The sequence below is a fragment of the Musca autumnalis genome, unplaced genomic scaffold, assembly GCF_047663935.1.
Source record: "Musca autumnalis isolate F117 unplaced genomic scaffold, ASM4766393v1 scaffold_3, whole genome shotgun sequence".
NCBI classification, from domain to species: domain Eukaryota; kingdom Metazoa; phylum Arthropoda; class Insecta; order Diptera; family Muscidae; genus Musca; species Musca autumnalis.
This window is the reverse complement of record NW_027411866.1, coordinates 26,018,491-26,042,360: the sequence shown is the minus strand read 5'-3', so window position 1 is coordinate 26,042,360 and position 23,870 is coordinate 26,018,491. Positions and strand designations below refer to the sequence as shown.

Below are 23,870 nucleotides of genomic sequence, written 5' to 3'. Positions count from 1 at the left end.
GCTTAACAAACGACGTAAGAAACGAGACTGTAGATTCTATAGGTCACGATATATTTGCTCTCATATGGACATGTGATTGATTTGACAAAGCTGACCCTTGTATTTCGTGAGACTTGGATGCTTCTGCATCTAATTTCGATACGGAACACGATATCATCATATAAATTGCATGGATTGTGTGTCAAAGTTTGCTTAACAAACGTCGTAAGAAACGAGACTGTAGATTCTATAGGTGATGATATATTTGCTCTCATATGGACATGTGATTGATTTGACAAAGCTGACCCTTGTATTTCGTGAGACTTGGATGCTTCTGCATCTAATTTCGATACGGAACACGATATCATCATTGTAGCAGATAATGCCTTTCCAATAAAACACAGTTGTTGTTGTTTTATTTTATTATTGTTGTCTTTGTTTTCTATTACTTCGTAACACAAGTGTGCGCGCGTAAGGATGACCGTTGTTGTGTGTTCTTTCTCCAAAACAAGACTGACTGGATCATTCTATCGTTCTTGCTAAATAACTAATAACGCCTCACACAACAATCAACAATGCCTACACACAACAACTCACCCGTACCTGCGCTCACGAGAATAATTGAGTGACTTACAATGTACTTATAGACTAAACAGGTTACGCTAGCTTACAAACTAAGAAAGCAGTAGGAAAGTAACAATATGATAACTAGTATACTACAATCGGCCTTCCTGACCATAAAGATCACCTGACTCTTTTCGACACGGTTGCCTTAAGGAACCTCACTGTTATGTGTAATGGGTGGAAGTTTGCGTTGTTCTGTTACACTGTCTAAAAATAGTTCAGTATGTTGTGAATTGCATTGGTTTAACTGACCAGGTCCCCTATGCCAATGTTTCATGTTATGTGCTGCCCATATTCCTTTGTAAGGTATTCTGCTTTGTTGAAAACCTTCTACATCTTGTAGTTCATAACGATCATTTTCTAGTACTCCTGTAACAACGTATGGACCCTTAAATTTTGGCACAAATTTTTTAGAGACTTCTACACTACTGTCAATATTTTTTATTACAACATAATCGCCTTTTTCGTACAACACTGGTTGTTTCCTCTTGAGATCTGTATAATTATACCCTACACCACTATGTGGAAAGGGTATTATAAGTTTGTTTTGGGAAAAATTCATGTAACACCGCGAAATATTCGTCGGAGACCCCCAATGTGGTATACCAATCTTCATATCTCGCCGAGATAAAGCGATTTTGAGATGTGTGTCCGTCCGTCCGTCCGTCCGTGTGTCCGTCTGTCCATTATAAATTGTAATCAAACTCCAGGCCGCAATTATGGACCGATCGTCAAGAAATTTGGTATGGAGGTCGGCTTCACAACAGAATAGATCGCTATTTTAATTGGTGATGATCGTGAAATATTTAGAGGGTGAAATGGTCCAAACACATAATTTTTATCCGATTTTGTAGCTGCTCTGTTGGTCGCAATAATAGTCCGATCGCCTCGAAATTTTAAATAAGGTAGGAGTATATGGCAAAGAAGAAGCTTGCAATTTGAGATGTCGATCAGATAATATTTAGACAGTTTATATCTTTGCTCCTGAAAGACACATTCCCCACTCGTGAGTTATATTTGGAAGACGATCTCTTGACCTTTCAATTGATGTCAATTATGTTGATGTACGTGATCAGATAACAGAGTTACAGCATAATATATCCAGTTTTTTGTTTGTAGTGTAATCATAAACCCGCTAGAGGTCGCAATTATAGCTCAATAGTCACGAAATTTTGCACGAGGTAAGAGTTTAGGTTGAAGAAAATGCCTATAATTTTGCATGATGATCTGATATTATTTAGCGGTTGACATAGACCACTACTTTTGTATGAAAAATATACAAATTTTATTTTTGGTCCATATTTTCATTCCTGGAGGGCATATACCGGCAAAGTAGCATATATATGGAAAAATAATTACTGATCTTTCCCGTGATGCATATTGCAATAAGGTGTAAGCTAGATAACGCACCTACTGCCTGATATATAATTAGTTTCGTATAGAGAACCACAATTTCCTCCCATGCTACAAATTGTCTCTATTATGACAGAGAAATTTTCAGTTCAGTTATCAAATTGGATGTTTATACAAATATTGCAACATAGGGTCGCCTCGCCACCTATTTTATACCTCAGGATTTAGGGTAAAGGGGATACAAACAAAGTACGACCAAAGATGTGTCTCATCAAAATATTGGTTTTAGACGCCAAGTATATTTGGACGAAATTCGTTTCAGACAATTTGGAGTCTGTTTAGCGCTGTCCGTTCATCTGTCTCTCTTAATGTCTAGCTGGTTGGGGCGCACGATAACTCTCGAACGGATCTACAGATTAGAACCAAATTTTATACAACGTAATATTTTGCCCAAACATTGTTTAAGTTCGAATGTAGGCTATGTCGGTCCACACCTCCCCCAAAAAAGTTCAAAATTGTTTCAAAAAATTGTGTGAACGATAACTGGCAAAGTGAGCAATCGATTTGCTCCAAACTTTCCATATATTATTATTCCTTCCAGATATAGATCGGATAAGACTTTATCGGTCCTTAGGGTACCTCCCACACAAAATTCGGAAAAGGGAAATTTAAGAGTCCTCTCGAATCGTTTTGAATTTTTTTCAGCAGATTGTACTTGCACCGCAAATCCGCAAGTTGACTCTCAAGGGGATTTTCTAATTGGTCGAAACTTTACACATCGTATTATTTTATCCTGTCATGTGTCAGGTCGGAATATGGACTATATCGGTCCGTCCTTCGAGTACCTCCCACACAAAATTTGGGAAAAGTGCAGTTTGAGGACTCGTATCGGATCTATTTGATTATTATTTTCTTTTTTGGAGAAGAAGAAGGTCCTTTTCACGGTCCCTATTCTGGTCCCTTTCCCGGGGTAAGTTATACTTCCTGAGATAATAGTCCAGAAGTTCCAAAAACCCCTGCCGGCTCCAAATAAAATTACAAATCTGAAAAAATAATTCCCAAATATTTCCAAAACACAGAATTTAGCTTACTAAAATTGATTTGGTATAGCCCCATATTACGATACCTACAGATTTCACGTATTTTGAAGCAAACTAGGAGCAGGAGGGGCTAATCAATGTGAATTTTCCAATTTTCGAATATTATTTAGAAATGTATAATTTATACATTTTTCCACAAACATCTCAGTGAAGACAAGGGAGGCATCTCTTATATCAATTGATTCATATTAAATTATTGATATGTGACCTAGTTTTTATCGCCGAGTCCGAACGGCGTGTCCTAAGTTGCCACTTGTAGAGACGTTTTCATGGCTGAAATACTCAGGAAATATAGCCAACATTACCAAGGGGTATTTTGCCAACGTAGACAATTTGATGGGAATCGAACCCGGACATTAAGCGTGCAAGGCGGTTGCACATAGCTAATTCCTACTGGTTGTGGTGTAGGGTATCACATGGTCGGTCCCGTCCGACTATAGCCTTTGCTTACTTGTTTTTATTGTATTGTTGTGCTGCATATTGTCTTTCATTTGCACTAAGTCGAATTGAATTTAAGTTTCTAGTATCTTGTTCCATTACATTGTCTCTAATTTGGTCTGAAAATTTTCCCCGTTGGTTGACACCAAATAAAATTACACTAGGGTGTTGGTTTATCATTCTGTTGCAGGTATTATTTATTGTGAATTCGACAGTTTCTAATGTTTTTTCCCAAGTCGTATTAGTTTCTGTATTTATAAGTTTTGCAATCATTGGCCCTAAAGTTCTATTAACACGTTCTACCTGGCCGTTAGCTTCCGGCGAAAAAGTAGCTATCTTAATATGTTTTATGTCATTGTCCTTGACAAATTTGTTAAAATCATTCGAAGTGAAACATGACCCTCTATCAGAAATAATGTATCGCGGTCGACTGTAATATCTAAAATATTCTTGCAAGGCTTTTATTACTTCCTTTGTGGCAGTAGTCTTTGTCGGATACAATTTAACAAACTTAGAGCAAGCATCGATAACCACAAATATGTGTTTCTTTGAACTGTTTCTGTCTACTGGCCCATAATGGTCTACGTGAATCATTTCAAATGGTTTTGTCGGTTTCGGGATGTTATGTAGGAATCCTTCTACAGGGCCGCTTTTAGGAGAAAAAGTTATACACTTCAAACAGTTTTGTATGTGATCTCTAACTTTATTATTTATGTGAGGGAACCAATAAGTTTTATTTATTAGGTAACTGTAACTGTAACTTTGTTAATGCCAACATGTCCCATCTCATCATGATACTTATACAGAACATGGGTTTCCATTTGAGCAGGGACAACAAAAAGCAACTTTCCGGTTTTTAATTTTTTATAAAGTACGCCAATCCTCATTTCATAATATTTATTGTCTGACGTCTGTAACTTTTCTTTAAGTTTAACAATTTCTGGATCTTTATTTTGAGCGATTATTAAATTTTCTTCAAAAGTTTTAATGTCTATAATCATAATATCTAATGATCGACTTAACGCATCTACATGCTGCATACGTCGCCCTTCTCTATGTTCAACAACATAGTCGAAATTTTGTAATTCCAATGCCCACCTGGCGATTCTCGGGTTTAACTCTTTTTTATTTAACGTCAAGGTCAAAGAATTACAATCGGTAATTATTTTGAATGTTTTGCCATATAAATAAACACGAAATCTCCTAAGTGCATAAACTATCGCTAAGGTCTCTAATTCGTAGCTGTGAAACTTTGATTCAGCATCTGTAGTCCTTTTAGAAAAATAAAACACAGGATGCCACTTTTTGTCTTTTTGTTTTTGCATTAATATAGATCCGAACCCTAAAGCACTCGCATCGCAATGGAGCTCCGTTTCTGCGGACGGGTTATATAAAGCTAAAACTGGCGAGTCTAGCAGTTTTCTTTTTAATAATTCAAATGTTTCAAGCTCCAATTGTCCGAAATAAAATTGTTTATCTTTTCTAGTCAAATCATAAAGTGGTTTTGCTAAAATCGAAAAATCTTTGATAAAACGTCTGAAATATGAGCAAAGGCCAAGAAAGCTTTGCACTGCCCGTACCTTGTCGGGTAGAGGGAAATTTTTGATCGCTTCTAATCCCCTATCGTCGGCCCGTATACCCAATTTGTCTATGGTATAACCTAAATATTTTATGTTGTCCCGCAAAAATTCACACTTATCTAACCGCAACTCCAATTTATTTTGTACCAACCTCAACATGACTTCTCTTAATACTTCTAAATGTCGTTTGATATCATGAGTGGCAATCATAATATCGTCTAGATATATTACAACATCTCCCGTTCTAATAAGGTCTTTGAAAACACTGTTTATAAACATTTGGAAAACCGACGGAGCATTCTTCAGACCAAACGGCATACGCAGAAATTCATATTGACCTAAAGGTGTAATGAATGCTGCATATTTTATAGAATCTTCATCCATAAAAACGTGATGGAAACCATTTTTGAAATCTAGTTTAGTAAATATTGTTTTGTTTGCTAAGCTTTCTAGAAGATCGTCGATCAACGGAATCGGGTAATTATGTTTGGCGGTAACTTTGTTTAATTTTCTAAAATCTACACACATACGTAGGTCTCCAGTTTTTTTCTTAACTAACACTATAGGTGAGGCATATTCAGATTCACTAGCTCTTATAATTCCTTTTTCTAAGTAGTCGTCTAATATTTTCTGTAACTCTATTTTTTCTGTATAGGAAAGTCGTCTCGGAGGACAATTGAAAGGTTTGGAATTCTCTAATATCAGTTTCATTTCATAATGTATTTCTGGTATTTCCGGACGTTTCATATCTACATAAGTTTCTTTAAACAACGCATTCAATTTGGCTAAAGTATGTTGGTGTACAGCATCCCCAACCTTTAAGTTGAAGTCTGTATAGTTTGACGTAATATCGATCGCTAAAATCTCATTCTCAAACTGGAGATATTCTTGATCTAAACTCGATTCAGTAATTTTTGAGTTGTTATTTACCTCTAATTTGTGGACATACATTTGTTCTGGCTCTACGTCTGGTTCACAGCCAAACAATAACAATTTGCTCTGAGACTTTTCTAAAAAATCTCTTCCCAACAATACGGAATATTTCATTGACGATCTATGAACAACCACCAGTTTTATTTCAATATATTTATTTGAATAATTCAGAAAACAAAAACAAAATCCAAGTGTTTTTAAAGTGGAAAAATTTAAACCATAAAAATTCATGTCTGGTAAGGGGAATATTTGTGTTCCGGCCGGCAACGCGTCTTCTCTTATAAGGCTAACAGAGCTACCGGTATCAATTAAAGTTTCTAAAGAAAAATTAATATTAACACTAGGACTAAAATTATATACGAAATATCTTACATAATTGTTTTCTGATGTCGACACATCCTTCTTTTTGTTTTTGTCGCACTGGCCCACCGTATGGCCTGCTCTGCCACAGGCATAGCACGTTCCCGGCTGCCGTCTCGGTTTGTTGCAGTCCGCAGCATAATGCCCCATACTATTACAATTATAGCAGCGAACGTCCAATTTGGTAGCGGCTGCGTCACGACTCTCGCTGTTTGCTTTCGGCAATTTTATGGCAGCCAACGACTTGCATAGCTCATTCACACTAAGGAATCTCTGCATCACTGTTTGACGGCGCAGCTGCATATTTGGTATGCCGTCTATAATGTACTCTATTAATTCGTCGTCTTCAAATTTTAATTTTTCTGCAAGTTTTGTCTTATCATTGCAATAATCTGTGAAGTTTTCATCAAAACGCCATGTGCGACGTTCGAACTTTTTTCTCATCTCCATCTTGCTCTCATTCGTGCCAAACATCAGGCAAAACTGACTGAAAATCTCTGCCACACTCTCTGTTACAGTATTGCGTCGTGAGTGTAGCCAGTTCAAAGGTTTGCCCACCAACTTCATGGCAAGCAACGCACGCACCATGGCGTCAGACAACTTGTATACCTTTTGTAAGTCTTGTTACCCAGAATGCTGCGTCCGTGCTGCCATCAAACGTAGGCAGAAAATTGCTCACCATCGAAAGAGAGATATTGTTGTCTGTAAGTTGTGCACCACTGTTGTTGTTGTTGTTAACGGCCACCAGTTTCAGTAGATCATTTTCTTTTTGCATAAATTCTTTTTCTTTACGTAACAACTCGTTCTCTTTGCGTAAAAGTTCTAACTCCTTTTCTCTTAACTTTGTCGCCAAATCTGTCTCTACGTTTTCTGTAGTTTTTCCCACTTTATTTGGTGTTTCTTGAACTTCTTTTGTCGGAAGGTTTTTAAGGGGAGACTGTAAATTTTTTGTTTCGCCGAAAGTGCCGCCAGTAATTATTGATTCAATGTCTATTTCTTTATATTTCTCAAAATTGCTATCTGTAGGTTTGTTATTTGACTCAACATCTATTTCTTTATATTGCTCCAAATTGTTGTCTGTAGTTTTGTATTTCATTTTGGCTGTATTTTGTTTGCCTGTATTTTGTTTGTCAGGATCGGACTGTACATTTTCACTTACGCCACCACTTTGTTCCTCGTCACTGTCTAACGGTAAGACAACTTTTTTTGGTCGAATTGTAACGTTGTCTGTACTTTTATTTGTGAATTCACCAGCACACGCATTAAATTGTTGTTGATCCATTTTATTTAGCAACGATGATATGCAGTATTGTTTGTGAATTATATTTAATTTGCTTATATCGGCTTGAACACCAAAAATATTTAACACAGTTTTGCAGTAGGCGAGAACCACTTCTGAGGTTGTAGCAGATAATGCCTTTCCAATAAAACACAGTTGTTGTTGTTTTATTTTATTATTGTTGTCTTTGTTTTCTATTACTTCGTAACACAAGTGTGCGCGCGTAAGGATGACCGTTGTTGTGTGTTCTTTCTCCAAAACAAGACTGAGTGGATCATTCTATCGTTCTTGCTAAATAACTAATAACGCCTCACACAACAATCAACAATGCCTACACACAACAACTCACCCGTACCTGCGCTCACGAGAATAATTGAGTGACTTACAATGTACTTATAGCAGGAGGAGGCAGAGAACATTTTTGGGTCTCTCTTGTGCTCTCAATGAGCGTAAATTTGTTGTTGTTCACAACGTGTTAGCATCTACACAGGCTGTGAGCGATAACAAATTTACGCTCACTTAGAGTACATTGGCTCTCTTGTGAGTCACAATGCCTCCTCCTGACTTATAGACTAAACAGGTTACGCTAGCTTACAAACTAAGAAAGCAGTAGGAAAGTAACAATATGATAACTAGTATACTACATCATATAAATTGCATGGATTGTGTGTCAAAGTTTGCTTAACAAACGTCGTAAGAAACGAGACTGTAGATTCTTTAGATGACGATATATTTGCTCTCATATGGACATGTGATTGATTTGACAAAGCTGACCCTTGTATTTCGTGAGACTTGGATGCTTCTGCATCTATCTTCGAAACGGAACTCGATATCATCATATAAATTGCATGGATTGTGTGTCAAAGTTTGCTTAACAAACGACGTAAGAAACGAGACTGTAGATTCTTTAGCTGACGATATAGTTGCTCTCATATGGACATGTGATTGATTTGACAAAGCTGACCCTTGTATTTCGTGAGACTTGGATGCTTCTGCATCTATCTTCGAAACGGAACTCGACATCATCATATAAATTGCATGGATTGTGTGTCAAAGTTTGCTTAACAAACGTCGTAAGAAACGAGACTGTAGATTCTATAGGTCACGATATATTTGCTCTCGTATGGACATGTGATTGATTTGACAAAGCTGACCCTTGTATTTCGTGAGACTTGGATGCTTCTGCATCTAATTTCGATACGGAACTCGAAATCATCATATAAATTGCATGGATTGTGTGTCAAAGTTTGCTTAACAAACGACGTAAGAAACGAGACTGTAGATTCTTTAGCTGACGATATATTTGCTCTCATATGGACATGTGATTGATTTGACAAAGCTGACCCTTGTATTTCGTGAGACTTGGATGCTTCTGCATCTATCTTCGAAACGGAACTCGACATCATCATATAAATTGCATGGATTGTGTGTCAAAGTTTGCTTAACAAACGTCGTAAGAAACGAGACTGTAGATTCTATAGGTCACGATATATTTGCTCTCATATGGACATGTGATTGATTTGACAAAGCTGACCCTTGTATTTCGGGAGACTTGGATGCTTCTGCATCTATCTTCGAAACGGAACTCGATATCATCATATAAATTGCATGAATTGTGTGTCAAAGTTTGCTTAACAAACGACGTAAGAAACGAGACTGTAGATTCTATAGCTGACGATATATTTGCTCTCATATGGACATGTGATTGATTTGACAAAGCTGACCCTTGTATTTCGTAAGACTTGGATGCTTCTGCATCTAATTTCGATACGGAACACGATATCATCATATAAATTGCATGGATTGTGTGTCAAAGTTTGCTTAACAAACGACGTAAGAAACGAGACTGTAGATTCTATAGGTCACGATATATTTGTTCTCATATGGTCATGTGATTGATTTGACAAAGCTGACCCTTGTATTTCGTAAGACTTGGATGCTTCTGCATCTAATTTCGATACGGAACACGATATCATCATATAAATTGCATGGATTGTGTGTCAAAGTTTGCTTAACAAACGTCGTAAGAAACGAGACTGTAGATTCTTTAGCTGACGATATAGTTGCTCTCATATGGACATGTGATTGATTTGACAAAGCTGACCCTTGTATTTCGTGAGACTTGGATGCTTCTGCATCTATCTTCGAAACGGAACTCGACATCATCATATAAATTGCATGGATTGTGTGTCAAAGTTTGCTTAACAAACGTCGTAAGAAACGAGACTGTAGATTCTATAGGTCACGATATATTTGCTCTCGTATGGACATGTGATTGATTTGACAAAGCTGACCCTTGTATTTCGTGAGACTTGGATGCTTCTGCATCTAATTTCGATACGGAACTCGAAATCATCATATAAATTGCATGGATTGTGTGTCAAAGTTTGCTTAACAAACGACGTAAGAAACGAGACTGTAGATTCTTTAGCTGACGATATATTTGCTCTCATATGGACATGTGATTGATTTGACAAAGCTGACCCTTGTATTTCGTGAGACTTGGATGCTTCTGCATCTATCTTCGAAACGGAACTCGACATCATCATATAAATTGCATGGATTGTGTGTCAAAGTTTGCTTAACAAACGTCGTAAGAAACGAGACTGTAGATTCTATAGGTCACGATATATTTGCTCTCATATGGACATGTGATTGATTTGACAAAGCTGACCCTTGTATTTCGGGAGACTTGGATGCTTCTGCATCTATCTTCGAAACGGAACTCGATATCATCATATAAATTGCATGAATTGTGTGTCAAAGTTTGCTTAACAAACGACGTAAGAAACGAGACTGTAGATTCTATAGCTGACGATATATTTGCTCTCATATGGACATGTGATTGATTTGACAAAGCTGACCCTTGTATTTCGTGAGACTTGGATGCTTCTGCATCTATCTTCGAAACGGAACTCGACATCATCATATAAATTGCATGGATTGTGTGTCAAAGTTTGCTTAACAAACGTCGTAAGAAACGAGACTGTAGATTCTATAGGTCACGATATATTTGCTCTCGTATGGACATGTGATTGATTTGACAAAGCTGACCCTTGTATTTCGTGAGACTTGGATGCTTCTGCATCTAATTTCGATACGGAACTCGAAATCATCATATAAATTGCATGGATTGTGTGTCAAAGTTTGCTTAACAAACGACGTAAGAAACGAGACTGTAGATTCTTTAGCTGACGATATATTTGCTCTCATATGGACATGTGATTGATTTGACAAAGCTGACCCTTGTATTTCGTGAGACTTGGATGCTTCTGCATCTATCTTCGAAACGGAACTCGACATCATCATATAAATTGCATGGATTGTGTGTCAAAGTTTGCTTAACAAACGTCGTAAGAAACGAGACTGTAGATTCTATAGGTCACGATATATTTGCTCTCATATGGACATGTGATTGATTTGACAAAGCTGACCCTTGTATTTCGGGAGACTTGGATGCTTCTGCATCTATCTTCGAAACGGAACTCGATATCATCATATAAATTGCATGAATTGTGTGTCAAAGTTTGCTTAACAAACGACGTAAGAAACGAGACTGTAGATTCTATAGCTGACGATATATTTGCTCTCATATGGACATGTGATTGATTTGACAAAGCTGACCCTTGTATTTCGTGAGACTTGGATGCTTCTGCATCTATCTTCGAAACGGAACTCGACATCATCATATAAATTGCATGGATTGTGTGTCAAAGTTTGCTTAACAAACGTCGTAAGAAACGAGACTGTAGATTCTATAGGTCACGATATATTTGCTCTCATATGGACATGTGATTGATTTGACAAAGCTGACCCTTGTATTTCGGGAGACTTGGATGCTTCTGCATCTATCTTCGAAACGGAACTCGATATCATCATATAAATTGCATGAATTGTGTGTCAAAGTTTGCTTAACAAACGACGTAAGAAACGAGACTGTAGATTCTATAGCTGACGATATATTTGCTCTCATATGGACATGTGATTGATTTGACAAAGCTGACCCTTGTATTTCGTAAGACTTGGATGCTTCTGCATCTAATTTCGATACGGAACACGATATCATCATATAAATTGCATGGATTGTGTGTCAAAGTTTGCTTAACAAACGACGTAAGAAACGAGACTGTAGATTCTATAGGTCACGATATATTTGTTCTCATATGGTCATGTGATTGATTTGACAAAGCTGACCCTTGTATTTCGTAAGACTTGGATGCTTCTGCATCTAATTTCGATACGGAACACGATATCATCATATAAATTGCATGGATTGTGTGTCAAAGTTTGCTTACCAAACGACGTAAGGAACGAGACTGTAGATTCTATAGGTCACGATATATTTGCTCTCATATGGACATGTGATTGATTTGACAAAGCTTACCCTTGTATTTCTTAAGATTTGGATGCTTCTGCATCTAATTTCGATACGGAACACGATATCATCATATAAATTGCATGGATTGTGTGTCAAAGTTTGCTTAACAAACGACGTAAGAAACGAGACTGTAGATTCTATAGGTCACGATATATTTGCTCTCATATGGACACGTAATTGATTTGACAAAGCTGACCCTTGTATTTCGTGAGATTTGGATGTTTCTGCACCTAATTTCGATACGGAACTCGATATCATCATATAAATTGCATGGATTGTGTGTCAAAGTTTGCTTACCAAACGACGTAAGAAACGAGACTGTAGATTCTATAGGTGACGATATATTTGCTCTCATATGGACATGTGATTGATTTGACAAAGCTGACCCTTGTATTTCGTGAGACTTGGATGCTTCTGCATCTAATTTCGAAACGGAACTCGATATCATCATATAAATTGCATGGATTGTGTGTCAAAGTTTGCTTAACAAACGTCTTAAGAAACGAGACTGTAGATTCTATAGGTCACGATATATTTGTTCTCATATGGACATGTGATTGATTTGACAAAGCTGACCCTTGTATTTCGTGAGACATGGATGCTTCTGCATATAATTTCGATACGGAACTCGATATCATCGTATAAATTGCATGGATTGTGTGTCAAAGTTTGCTTAACAAACGACGTAAGAAACGAGACGGTAGATTCTTTAGCTGACGATATATTTGCTCTCATATGGACATGTGTTTGATTTGACAAAGCTGACCCTTGTATTTCGGGAGACTTGGATGCTTCTGCATATAATTTCGATACGGAACTCGATATCATCGTATAAATTGCATGGATTGTGTGTCAAAGTTTGCTTAACAAACGACGTAAGAAACGAGACGGTAGATTCTTTAGCTGACGATATATTTGCTCTCATATGGACATGTGTTTGATTTGACAAAGCTGACCCTTGTATTTCGGGAGACTTGGATGCTTCTGCATATAATTTCGATACGGAACTCGATATCATCGTATAAATTGCATGGATTGTGTGTCAAAGTTTGCTTAACAAACGACGTAAGAAACGAGACTGTAGATTCTTTAGATGACGATATATTTGCTCTCATATGGACATGTGATTGATTTGACAAAGCTGACCCTTGTATTTCGGGAGACTTGGATGCTTCTGCATATAATTTCGATACGGAACTCGACATCATCATATAAATTGCATGGATTGTGTGTCAAAGTTTGCTTAACAAACGACGTAAGAAACGAGACTGTAGATTCTATAGCTGACGATATATTTGCTCTCATATGGACATGTGATTGATTTGACAAAGCTGACCCTTGTATTTCGTAAGACTTGGATGCTTCTGCATCTAATTTCGATACGGAACACGATATCATCATATAAATTGCATGGATTGTGTGTCAAAGTTTGCTTAACAAACGACGTAAGAAACGAGACTGTAGATTCTATAGGTCACGATATATTTGTTCTCATATGGTCATGTGATTGATTTGACAAAGCTGACCCTTGTATTTCGTAAGACTTGGATGCTTCTGCATCTAATTTCGATACGGAACACGATATCATCATATAAATTGCATGGATTGTGTGTCAAAGTTTGCTTACCAAACGACGTAAGGAACGAGACTGTAGATTCTATAGGTCACGATATATTTGCTCTCATATGGACATGTGATTGATTTGACAAAGCTTACCCTTGTATTTCTTAAGATTTGGATGCTTCTGCATCTAATTTCGATACGGAACACGATATCATCATATAAATTGCATGGATTGTGTGTCAAAGTTTGCTTACCAAACGACGTAAGAAACGAGACTGTAGATTCTATAGGTGACGATATATTTGCTCTCATATGGACATGTGATTGATTTGACAAAGCTGACCCTTGTATTTCGTGAGACTTGGATGCTTCTGCATCTAATTTCGAAACGGAACTCGATATCATCATATAAATTGCATGGATTGTGTGTCAAAGTTTGCTTAACAAACGTCTTAAGAAACGAGACTGTAGATTCTATAGGTCACGATATATTTGCTCTCATATGGACATGTGTTTGATTTGACAAAGCTGACCCTTGTATTTCGTGAGACATGGATGCTTCTGCATATAATTTCGATACGGAACTCGATATCATCGTATAAATTGCATGGATTGTGTGTCAAAGTTTGCTTAACAAACGACGTAAGAAACGAGACGGTAGATTCTTTAGCTGACGATATATTTGCTCTCATATGGACATGTGTTTGATTTGACAAAGCTGACCCTTGTATTTCGGGAGACTTGGATGCTTCTGCATATAATTTCGATACGGAACTCGATATCATCGTATAAATTGCATGGATTGTGTGTCAAAGTTTGCTTAACAAACGACGTAAGAAACGAGACGGTAGATTCTTTAGCTGACGATATATTTGCTCTCATATGGACATGTGTTTGATTTGACAAAGCTGACCCTTGTATTTCGGGAGACTTGGATGCTTCTGCATATAATTTCGATACGGAACTCGATATCATCGTATAAATTGCATGGATTGTGTGTCAAAGTTTGCTTAACAAACGACGTAAGAAACGAGACTGTAGATTCTTTAGATGACGATATATTTGCTCTCATATGGACATGTGATTGATTTGACAAAGCTGACCCTTGTATTTCGGGAGACTTGGATGCTTCTGCATATAATTTCGATACGGAACTCGACATCATCATATAAATTGCATGGATTGTGTGTCAACGTTTGCTTAACAAACGTCGTAAGAAACGAGACTGTAGATTCTATAGGTCACGATATATTTGCTCTCATATGGACATGTGATTGATTTGACAAAGCTGACCCTTGTATTTCGTGAGACTTGGATGCTTCTGCATCTATCTTCGAAACGGAACTCGATATCATCATATAAATTGCATGGATTGTGTGTCAAAGTTTGCTTAACAAACGTCGTAAGAAACGAGACTGTAGATTCTATAGGTCACGATATATTTGCTCTCATATGGGCATGTGATTGATTTGACAAAACTGACCCTTGTATTTCGGGAGACTTGGATGCTTCTGCATATAATTTCGATACGGAACTCGATATCATCATATAAATTGCATGGATTGTGTGTCAAAGTTTGCTTAACAAACGACGTAAGAAACGAGACTGTAGATTCTATAGCTGACGATATATTTGCTCTCATATGGACATGTGATTGATTTGACAAAGCTGACCCTTGTATTTCGTAAGACTTGGATGCTTCTGCATCTAATTTCGATACGGAACACGATATCATCATATAAATTGCATGGATTGTGTGTCAAAGTTTGCTTAACAAACGACGTAAGAAACGAGACTGTAGATTCTATAGGTGACGATATATTTGCTCTCATATGGACATGTGATTGATTTGACAAAGCTGACCCTTGTATTTCGTAAGACTTGGATGCTTCTGCATCTAATTTCGATACGGAACACGATATCATCATATAAATTGCATGGATTGTGTGTCAAAGTTTGCTTAACAAACGTCTTAAGAAACGAGACTGTAGATTCTATAGGTCACGATATATTTGTTCTCATATGGACATGTGATTGATTTGACAAAGCTGACCCTTGTATTTCGTGAGACTTGGATGCTTCTGCATATAATTTCGATACGGAACTCGATATCATCGTATAAATTGCATGGATTGTGTGTCAAAGTTTGCTTACCAAACGACGTAAGAAACGAGACTGTAGATTCTTTAGATGACGATATATTTGCTCTCATATGGACATGTGATTGATTTGACAAAGCTGACCCTTGTATTTCGTGAGACTTGGATGCTTCTGCATATAATTTCGATACGGAACTCGATATCATCGTATAAAATGCATGGATTGTGTGTCAAAGTTTGCTTAACAAACGACGTAAGAAACGAGACGGTAGATTCTTTAGCTGACGATATATTTGCTCTCATATGGACATGTGTTTGATTTGACAAAGCTGACCCTTGTATTTCGGGAGACTTGGATGCTTCTGCATATAATTTCGATACGGAACTCGATATCATCGTATAAATTGCATGGATTGTGTGCCAAAGTTTGCTTACCAAACGACGTAAGAAACGAGACTGTAGATTCTTTAGATGACGATATATTTGCTCTCATATGGACATGTGATTGATTTGACAAAGCTGACCCTTGTATTTCGGGAGACTTGGATGCTTCTGCATATAATTTCGATACGGAACTCGATATCATCGTATAAATTGCATGGATTGTGTGTCAAAGTTTGCTTAACAAACGACGTAAGAAACGAGACGGTAGATTCTTTAGCTGACGATATATTTGCTCTCATATGGACATGTGTTTGATTTGACAAAGCTGACCCTTGTATTTCGGGAGACTTGGATGCTTCTGCATCTATCTTCGAAAGGGAACTCGATATCATCATATAAATTGCATGGATTGTGTGTCAAAGTTTGCTTAACAAACGACGTAAGAAACGAGACTGTAGATTCTATAGGTCACGATATATTTGCTCTCATATGGACATGTGATTGATTTGACAAAGCTGACCCTTATATTTCGTGAGACTTGGATGCTTCTGCATCTAATTTCGAAACGGAACTCGATATCATCATATAAATTGCATGGATTGTGTGTCAAAGTTTGCTTAACAAACGTCGTAAGAAACGAGACTGTAGATTCTATAGGTCACGATATATTTGCTCTCATATGGACATGTGATTGATTTGACAAAGCTGACCCTTGTATTTCGTGAGACTTGGATGCTTCTGCATCTATCTTCGAAACGGAACTCGATATCATCATATAAATTGCATGGATTGTGTGTCAAAGTTTGCTTAACAAACGTCGTAAGAAACGAGACTGTAGATTCTATAGGTCACGATATATTTGCTCTCATATGGGCATGTGATTGATTTGACAAAACTGACCCTTGTATTTCGGGAGACTTGGATGCTTCTGCATATAATTTCGATACGGAACTCGATATCATCATATAAATTGCATGGATTGTGTGTCAAAGTTTGCTTAACAAACGACGTAAGAAACGAGACTGTAGATTCTATAGGTCACGATATATTTGCTCTCATATGGACATGTGATTGATTTGACAAAGCTGACCCTTGTATTTCGGGAAACTTGGATGCTTCTGCATCTATCTTCGATACGGAACTCGACATCATCATATAAATTGCATGGATTGTGTGTCAAAGTTTGCTTACCAAACGACGTAAGAAACGAGACTGTAGATTCTATAGGTGACGATATATTTGCTCTCATATGGACATGTGATTGATTTGACAAAGCTGACCCTTGTATTTCGTGAGACTTGGATGCTTCTGCATCTAATTTCGATACGGAACTCGATATCATCATATAAATTGCATGGATTGTGTGTCAAAGTTTGCTTACCAAACGACGTAAGAAACGAGACTGTAGATGCTTTAGCTGACGATATATTTGCTCTCATATGGACATGTGATTGATTTGACAAAGCTGACCCTTGTATTTCGTGAGACTTGGATGCTTCTGCATCTAATTTCGATACGGAACTCGATATCATCATATAAATTGCATGTATTGTGTGTCAAAGTTTGCTTACCAAATGACGTAAGAAACGAGACTGTAGATTCTATAGGTCACGATATATTTGCTCTCATATGGACATGTGATTGATTTGACAAAGCTGACCCTTGTATTTCGTGAGACTTGGATGCTTCTGCATCTAATTTCGATACGGAACTCGACATCATCATATAAATTGCATGGATTGTGTGTCAAAGTTTGCTTAACAAACGACGTAAGAAACGAGACTGTAGATAATTTAGGTCACGATATATTTGCTCTCATATGGACATGTGATTGATTTGACAAAGCTGACCCTTGTATTTCGTTAGACTTGGATGCTTCTGCATCTAATTTCGATACGGATCTCGATATCATCATATAAATTGCATGGATTGTGTGTCAAAGTTTGCTTAACAAACGACGTAAGAAACGAGACTGTAGATGCTTTAGCTGACGATATATTTGCTCTCATATGGACATGTGATTGATTTGAAAAGCTGAACCTTGTATTTCGTAAGACTTGGATGCTTCTGCATCTAATTTCGATACGGAACTCGATATCATCATATAAATTGCATGGATTGTGTGTCAAAGTTTGCTTAACAAACGTCGTAAGAAACGAGACTGTAGATTCTATAGGTCACGATATATTTGCTCTCATATGGACATGTGATTGATTTGACAAAGCTGACCCTTGTATTTCGTGAGACTTGGATGCTTCTGCATCTAATTTCGATACGGAAAACGACATCATCATATAAATTGCATGGATTGTGTGTCAAAGTTTGCTTAACAAACGACGTAAGAAACGAGACTGTAGATTCTTTAGCTGACGATATATTTGCTCTCATATGGACATGTGATTGATTTGACAAAGCTGACCCTTGTATTTCGGGAGACTTGGATGCTTCTGCATCTAATTTCGATACGGAACACGATATCATCATATAAATTGCATGGATTGTGTGTCAAAGTTTGCTTAACAAACGACGTAAGAAACGAGACTGTAGATAATTTAGGTCACGATATATTTGCTCTCATATGGACATGTGATTGATTTGACAAAGCTGACCCTTGTATTTCGTGAGACTTGGATGCTTCTGCATCTATCTTTGAAACGGAACTCGACATCATCATATAAATTGCATGGATTGTGTGTCAAAGTTTGCTTAACAAACGTCGTAAGAAACGAGACTGTAGATTCTATAGGTCACGATATATTTGCTCTCATATGGACATGTGATTGATTTGACAAAGCTGACCCTTGTATTTCGGGAGACTTGGATGCTTCTGCATATAATTTCGATACGGAACACGATATCATCATATAAATTGCATGGATTGTGTGTCAAAGTTTGCTTAACAAACGACGTAAGAAACGAGACTGTAGATTCTTTAGCTGACGATATATTTGCTCTCATATGGACATGTGATTGATTTGACAAAGCTGACCCTTGTATTTCGTGAGACTTGGATGCTTCTGCATCTATCTTTGAAACGGAACTCGACATCATCATATAAATTGCATGGATTGTGTGTCAAAGTTTGCTTAACAAACGACGTAAGAAACGAGACTGTAGATTCTATAGGTCACGATATATTTGCTCTCATATGGACATGTGATTGATTTGACAAAGCTGACCCTTGTATTTCGGGAGACTTGGATGCTTCTGCATCTAATTTCGATACGGAACACGATATCATCATATAAATTGCATGGATTGTGTGTCAAAGTTTGCTTAACAAACGACGTAAGAAACGAGACTGTAGATTCTTTAGCTGACGATATATTTGCTCTCATATGGACATGTGATTGATTTGACAAAGCTGACCCTTGTATTTCGTGAGACTTGGATGCTTCTGCATCTATCTTCGAAACGGAACTCGACATCATCATATAAATTGCATGGATTGTGTGTCAAAGTTTGCTTAACAAACAACGTAAGGAACGAGACTGTAGATTCTATAGGTCACGATATATTTGCTCTCATATGGACATGTGATTGATTTGACAAAGCTGACCCTTGTATTTCGGGAGACTTGGATGCTTCTGCATCTAATTTCGATACGGAACTCGATATCATCATATAAATTGCATGGATTGTGTGTCCAAGTTTGCTTAACAAACGACGTAAGAAACGAGACTGTAGATTCTATAGGTGACGATATATTTGCTCTCATATGGACATGTGATTGATTTGACAAAGCTGACCCTTGTATTTCGTGAGACTTGGATGCTTCTGCATCTAATTTCGATACGGAACTCGATATCATCAAAAAAATTGCATGGATTGTGTGTCAAAGTTTGCTTAACAAACGACGTAAGAAACGAGACTGTAGATTCTATAGGTGACGATATATTTGCTCTCATATGGACATGTGATTGATTTGACAAAGCTGACCCTTGTATTTCGGGAGACTTGGATGCTTCTGCATCTAATTTCGATACGGAACTCGATATCATCATATAAATTGCATGGATTGTGTGTCAAAGTTTGCTTAACAAACGACGTAAGAAACGAGACTGTAGATTCTATAGGTGACGATATATTTGCTCTCATATGGACATGTGATTGATTTGACAAAGCTGACCCTTGTATTTCGGGAGACTTGGATGCTTCTGCATCTAATTTCGATACGGAACTCGATATCATCATATAAATTGCATGGATTGTGTGTCAAAGTTTGCTTAACAAACGTCGTAAGAAACGAGACTGTAGATTCTATAGGTCACGATATATTTGCTCTCATATGGACATGTGATTGATTTGACAAAGCTGACCCTTGTATTTCGGGAGACTTGGATGCTTCTGCATCTATCTTCGAAACGGAACTCGATATCATCATATAAATTGCATGGATTGTGTGTCAAAGTTTGCTTAACAAACGTCGTAAGAAACGAGACTGTAGATTCTATAGGTCACGATATATTTGCTCTCATATGGACATGTGATTGATTTGACAAAGCTGACCCTTGTATTTCGGGAGACTTGGATGCTTCTGCATCTAATTTCGATACGGAACTCGATATCATCATATAAATTGCATGGATTGTGTGTCAAAGTTTACTTAACAAACGACGTAAGAAACGAGACTGTAGATTCTTTAGCTGACGATATATTTGCTCTCATATGGACATGTGATTGATTTGACAAAGCTGACCCTTGTATTTCGGGAGACTTGGATGCTTCTGCATCTAATTTCGATACGGAACACGATATCATCATATAAATTGCATGGATTGTGTGTCAAAGTTTGCTTAACAAACGACGTAAGAAACGAGACTGTAGATAATTTAGGTCACGATATATTTGCTCTCATATGGACATGTGATTGATTTGACAAAGCTGACCCTTGTATTTCGTGAGACTTGGATGCTTCTGCATCTATCTTTGAAACGGAACTCGACATCATCATATAAATTGCATGGATTGTGTGTCAAAGTTTGCTTAACAAACGTCGTAAGAAACGAGACTGTAGATTCTATAGGTCACGATATATTTGCTCTCATATGGACATGTGATTGATTTGACAAAGCTGACCCTTGTATTTCGTGAGACTTGAATGCTTCTGCATATAATTTCGATACGGAACACGATATCATCATATAAATTGCATGGATTGTGTGTCAAAGTTTGCTTAACAAACGACGTAAGAAACGAGACTGTAGATTCTTTAGCTGACGATATATTTGCTCTCATATGGACATGTGATTGATTTGACAAAGCTGACCCTTGTATTTCGTGAGATTTGGATGCTTCTGCATCTAATTTCGATACGGAACTCGACATCATCATATAAATTGCATGGATTGTGTGTCAAAGTTTGCTTAACAAACGACGTAAGAAACGAGACTGTAGATTCTATAGGTCACGATATATTTGCTCTCATATGGACATGTGATTGATTTGACAAAGCTGACCCTTGTATTTCGGGAGACTTGGATGCTTCTGCATCTAATTTCGATACGGAACACGATATCATCATATAAATTGCATGGATTGTGTGTCAAAGTTTGCTTAACAAACGACGTAAGAAACGAGACTGTAGATTCTTTAGCTGACGATATATTTGCTCTCATATGGACATGTGATTGATTTGACAAAGCTGACCCTTGTATTTCGTGAGACTTGGATGCTTCTGCATCTAATTTCGATACGGAACTCGATATCATCATATAAATTGCATGGATTGTGTGTCAAAGTTTGCTTAACAAACGACGTAAGAAACGAGACTGTAGATTCTTTAGCTGACGATATATTTGCTCTCATATGGACATGTGATTGATTTGACAAAGCTGACCCTTGTATTTCGTGAGACTTGGATGCTTCTGCATCTAATTTCGATACGGAACTCGATATCATCATATAAATTGCATGGATTGTGTGTCAAAGTTTGCTTAACAAACGACGTAAGAAACGAGACTGTAGATTCTTTAGCTGACGATATATTTGCTCTCATATGGACATGTGATTGATTTGACAAAGCTGACCCTTGTATTTCGTGAGACTTGGATGCTTCTGCATCTAATTTCGATACGGAACTCGATATCATCATATAAATTGCATGGATTGTGTGTCAAAGTTTGCTTAACAAACGACGTAAGAAACGAGACTGTAGATTCTATAGGTCACGATATATTTGCTCTCATATGGGCATGTGATTGATTTGACAAAGCTGACCCTTGTATTTCGTGAGACTTGGATGCTTCTGCATCTAATTTCGATACGGAACTCGATATCATCATATAAATTGCATGGATTGTGTGTCAAAGTTTGCTTTACAAACGACGTAAGAAACGAGACTGTAGATTCTATAGGTCACTATATATTTGCTCTCATATGGACATGTGATTGATTTGACAAAGCTGACCCTTGTATTTCGTGAGACTTGGATGCTTCTGCATCTAATTTCGATACGGAACTCGATATCATCATATAAATTGCATCGATTGTGTGTCAAAGTTTGCTTAACAAACGACGTAAGAAACGAGACTGTAGATTCTATAGGTCACGATATATTTGTTCTCATATGGACATGTGATTGATTTGACAAAGCTGACCCTTGTATTTCGTAAGACTTGGATGCTTCTGCATCTAATTTCGATACGGAACACGATATCATCATATAAATTGCATGGATTGTGTGTCAAAGTTTGCCTAACAAACGACGTAAGAAACGAGACTGTAGATTCTTTAGCTGACGATTTATTTGCTCTCATATGGACATGTGATTGATTTGACAAAGCTGACCCTTGTATTTCGTGAGACTTGGATGCTTCTGCATCTAATTTCGATACGGAACTCGATATCATCATATAAATTGCATGGATTGTGTGTCAAAGTTTGCCTAACAAACGACGTAAGAAACGAGAGTGTAGATTCTTTAGCTGACGATTTATTTGCTCTCATATGGACATGTGATTGATTTGACAAAGCTGACCCTTGTATTTCGGGAGACTTGGATGCTTCTGCATCTAATTTCGATACGGAACTCGATATCATCATATAAATTGCATGGATTGTGTGTCAAAGTTTGCTTAACAAACGACGTAAGAAACGAGACTGTAGATTCTATAGGTCACGATATATTTGTTCTCATATGGACATGTGATTGATTTGACAAAGCTGACCCTTGTATTTCGTAAGACTTGGATGCTTCTGCATCTAATTTCGATACGGAACACGATATCATCATATAAATTGCATGGATTGTGTGTCAAAGTTTGCCTAACAAACGACGTAAGAAACGAGACTGTAGATTCTTTAGCTGACGATAATTTGCTCTCATATGGACACGTGATTGATTTGACAAAGCTGACACTTGTATTTCGTGAGACTTGGATGCTTCTGCATCTAATTTCGATACGGAACTCGATATCATCATATAAATTGCATGGATTGTGTGTCAAAGTTTGCTTTACAAACGACGTAAGAAACGAGACTGTAGATTCTATAGGTGACGATATATTTGCTCTCATATGGACATGTGATTGATTTGACAAAGCTGACCCTTGTATTTCGTGAGACTTGGATGCTTCTGCATCTATCTTCGAAACGGAACTCGACATCATCATATAAATTGCATGGATTGTGTGTCAAAGTTTGCTTAACAAACGACGTAAGGAACGAGACTGTAGATTCTATAGGTCACGATATATTTGCTCTCATATGGACATGTGATTGATTTGACAAAGCTGACCCTTGTATTTCGGGAGACTTGGATGCTTCTGCATCTAATTTCGATACGGAACTCGATATCAT

The 23,870-nt window shown here is 37.4% G+C and overlaps 1 protein-coding gene across 1 annotated transcript; it reads right to left on the bottom strand.

The window, feature by feature from the left end:
* Positions 1–5,574: 5,574 nt before the first annotated feature.
* On the bottom strand, positions 5,575–7,892 carry LOC141397747 (uncharacterized). The gene is made up of 2 exons (XM_073974407.1): positions 6,380–7,892; positions 5,575–6,324 (listed from the first exon to the last, which is right to left on the bottom strand). The coding sequence occupies exons 1-2, from the start codon at positions 6,953–6,955 to the stop codon at positions 6,316–6,318; spliced, it is 585 nt and encodes a 194-aa protein (XP_073830508.1). The 5' UTR covers positions 6,956–7,892; the 3' UTR covers positions 5,575–6,315.
* Between the last annotated feature and the right edge of the window lie 15,978 nt (positions 7,893–23,870).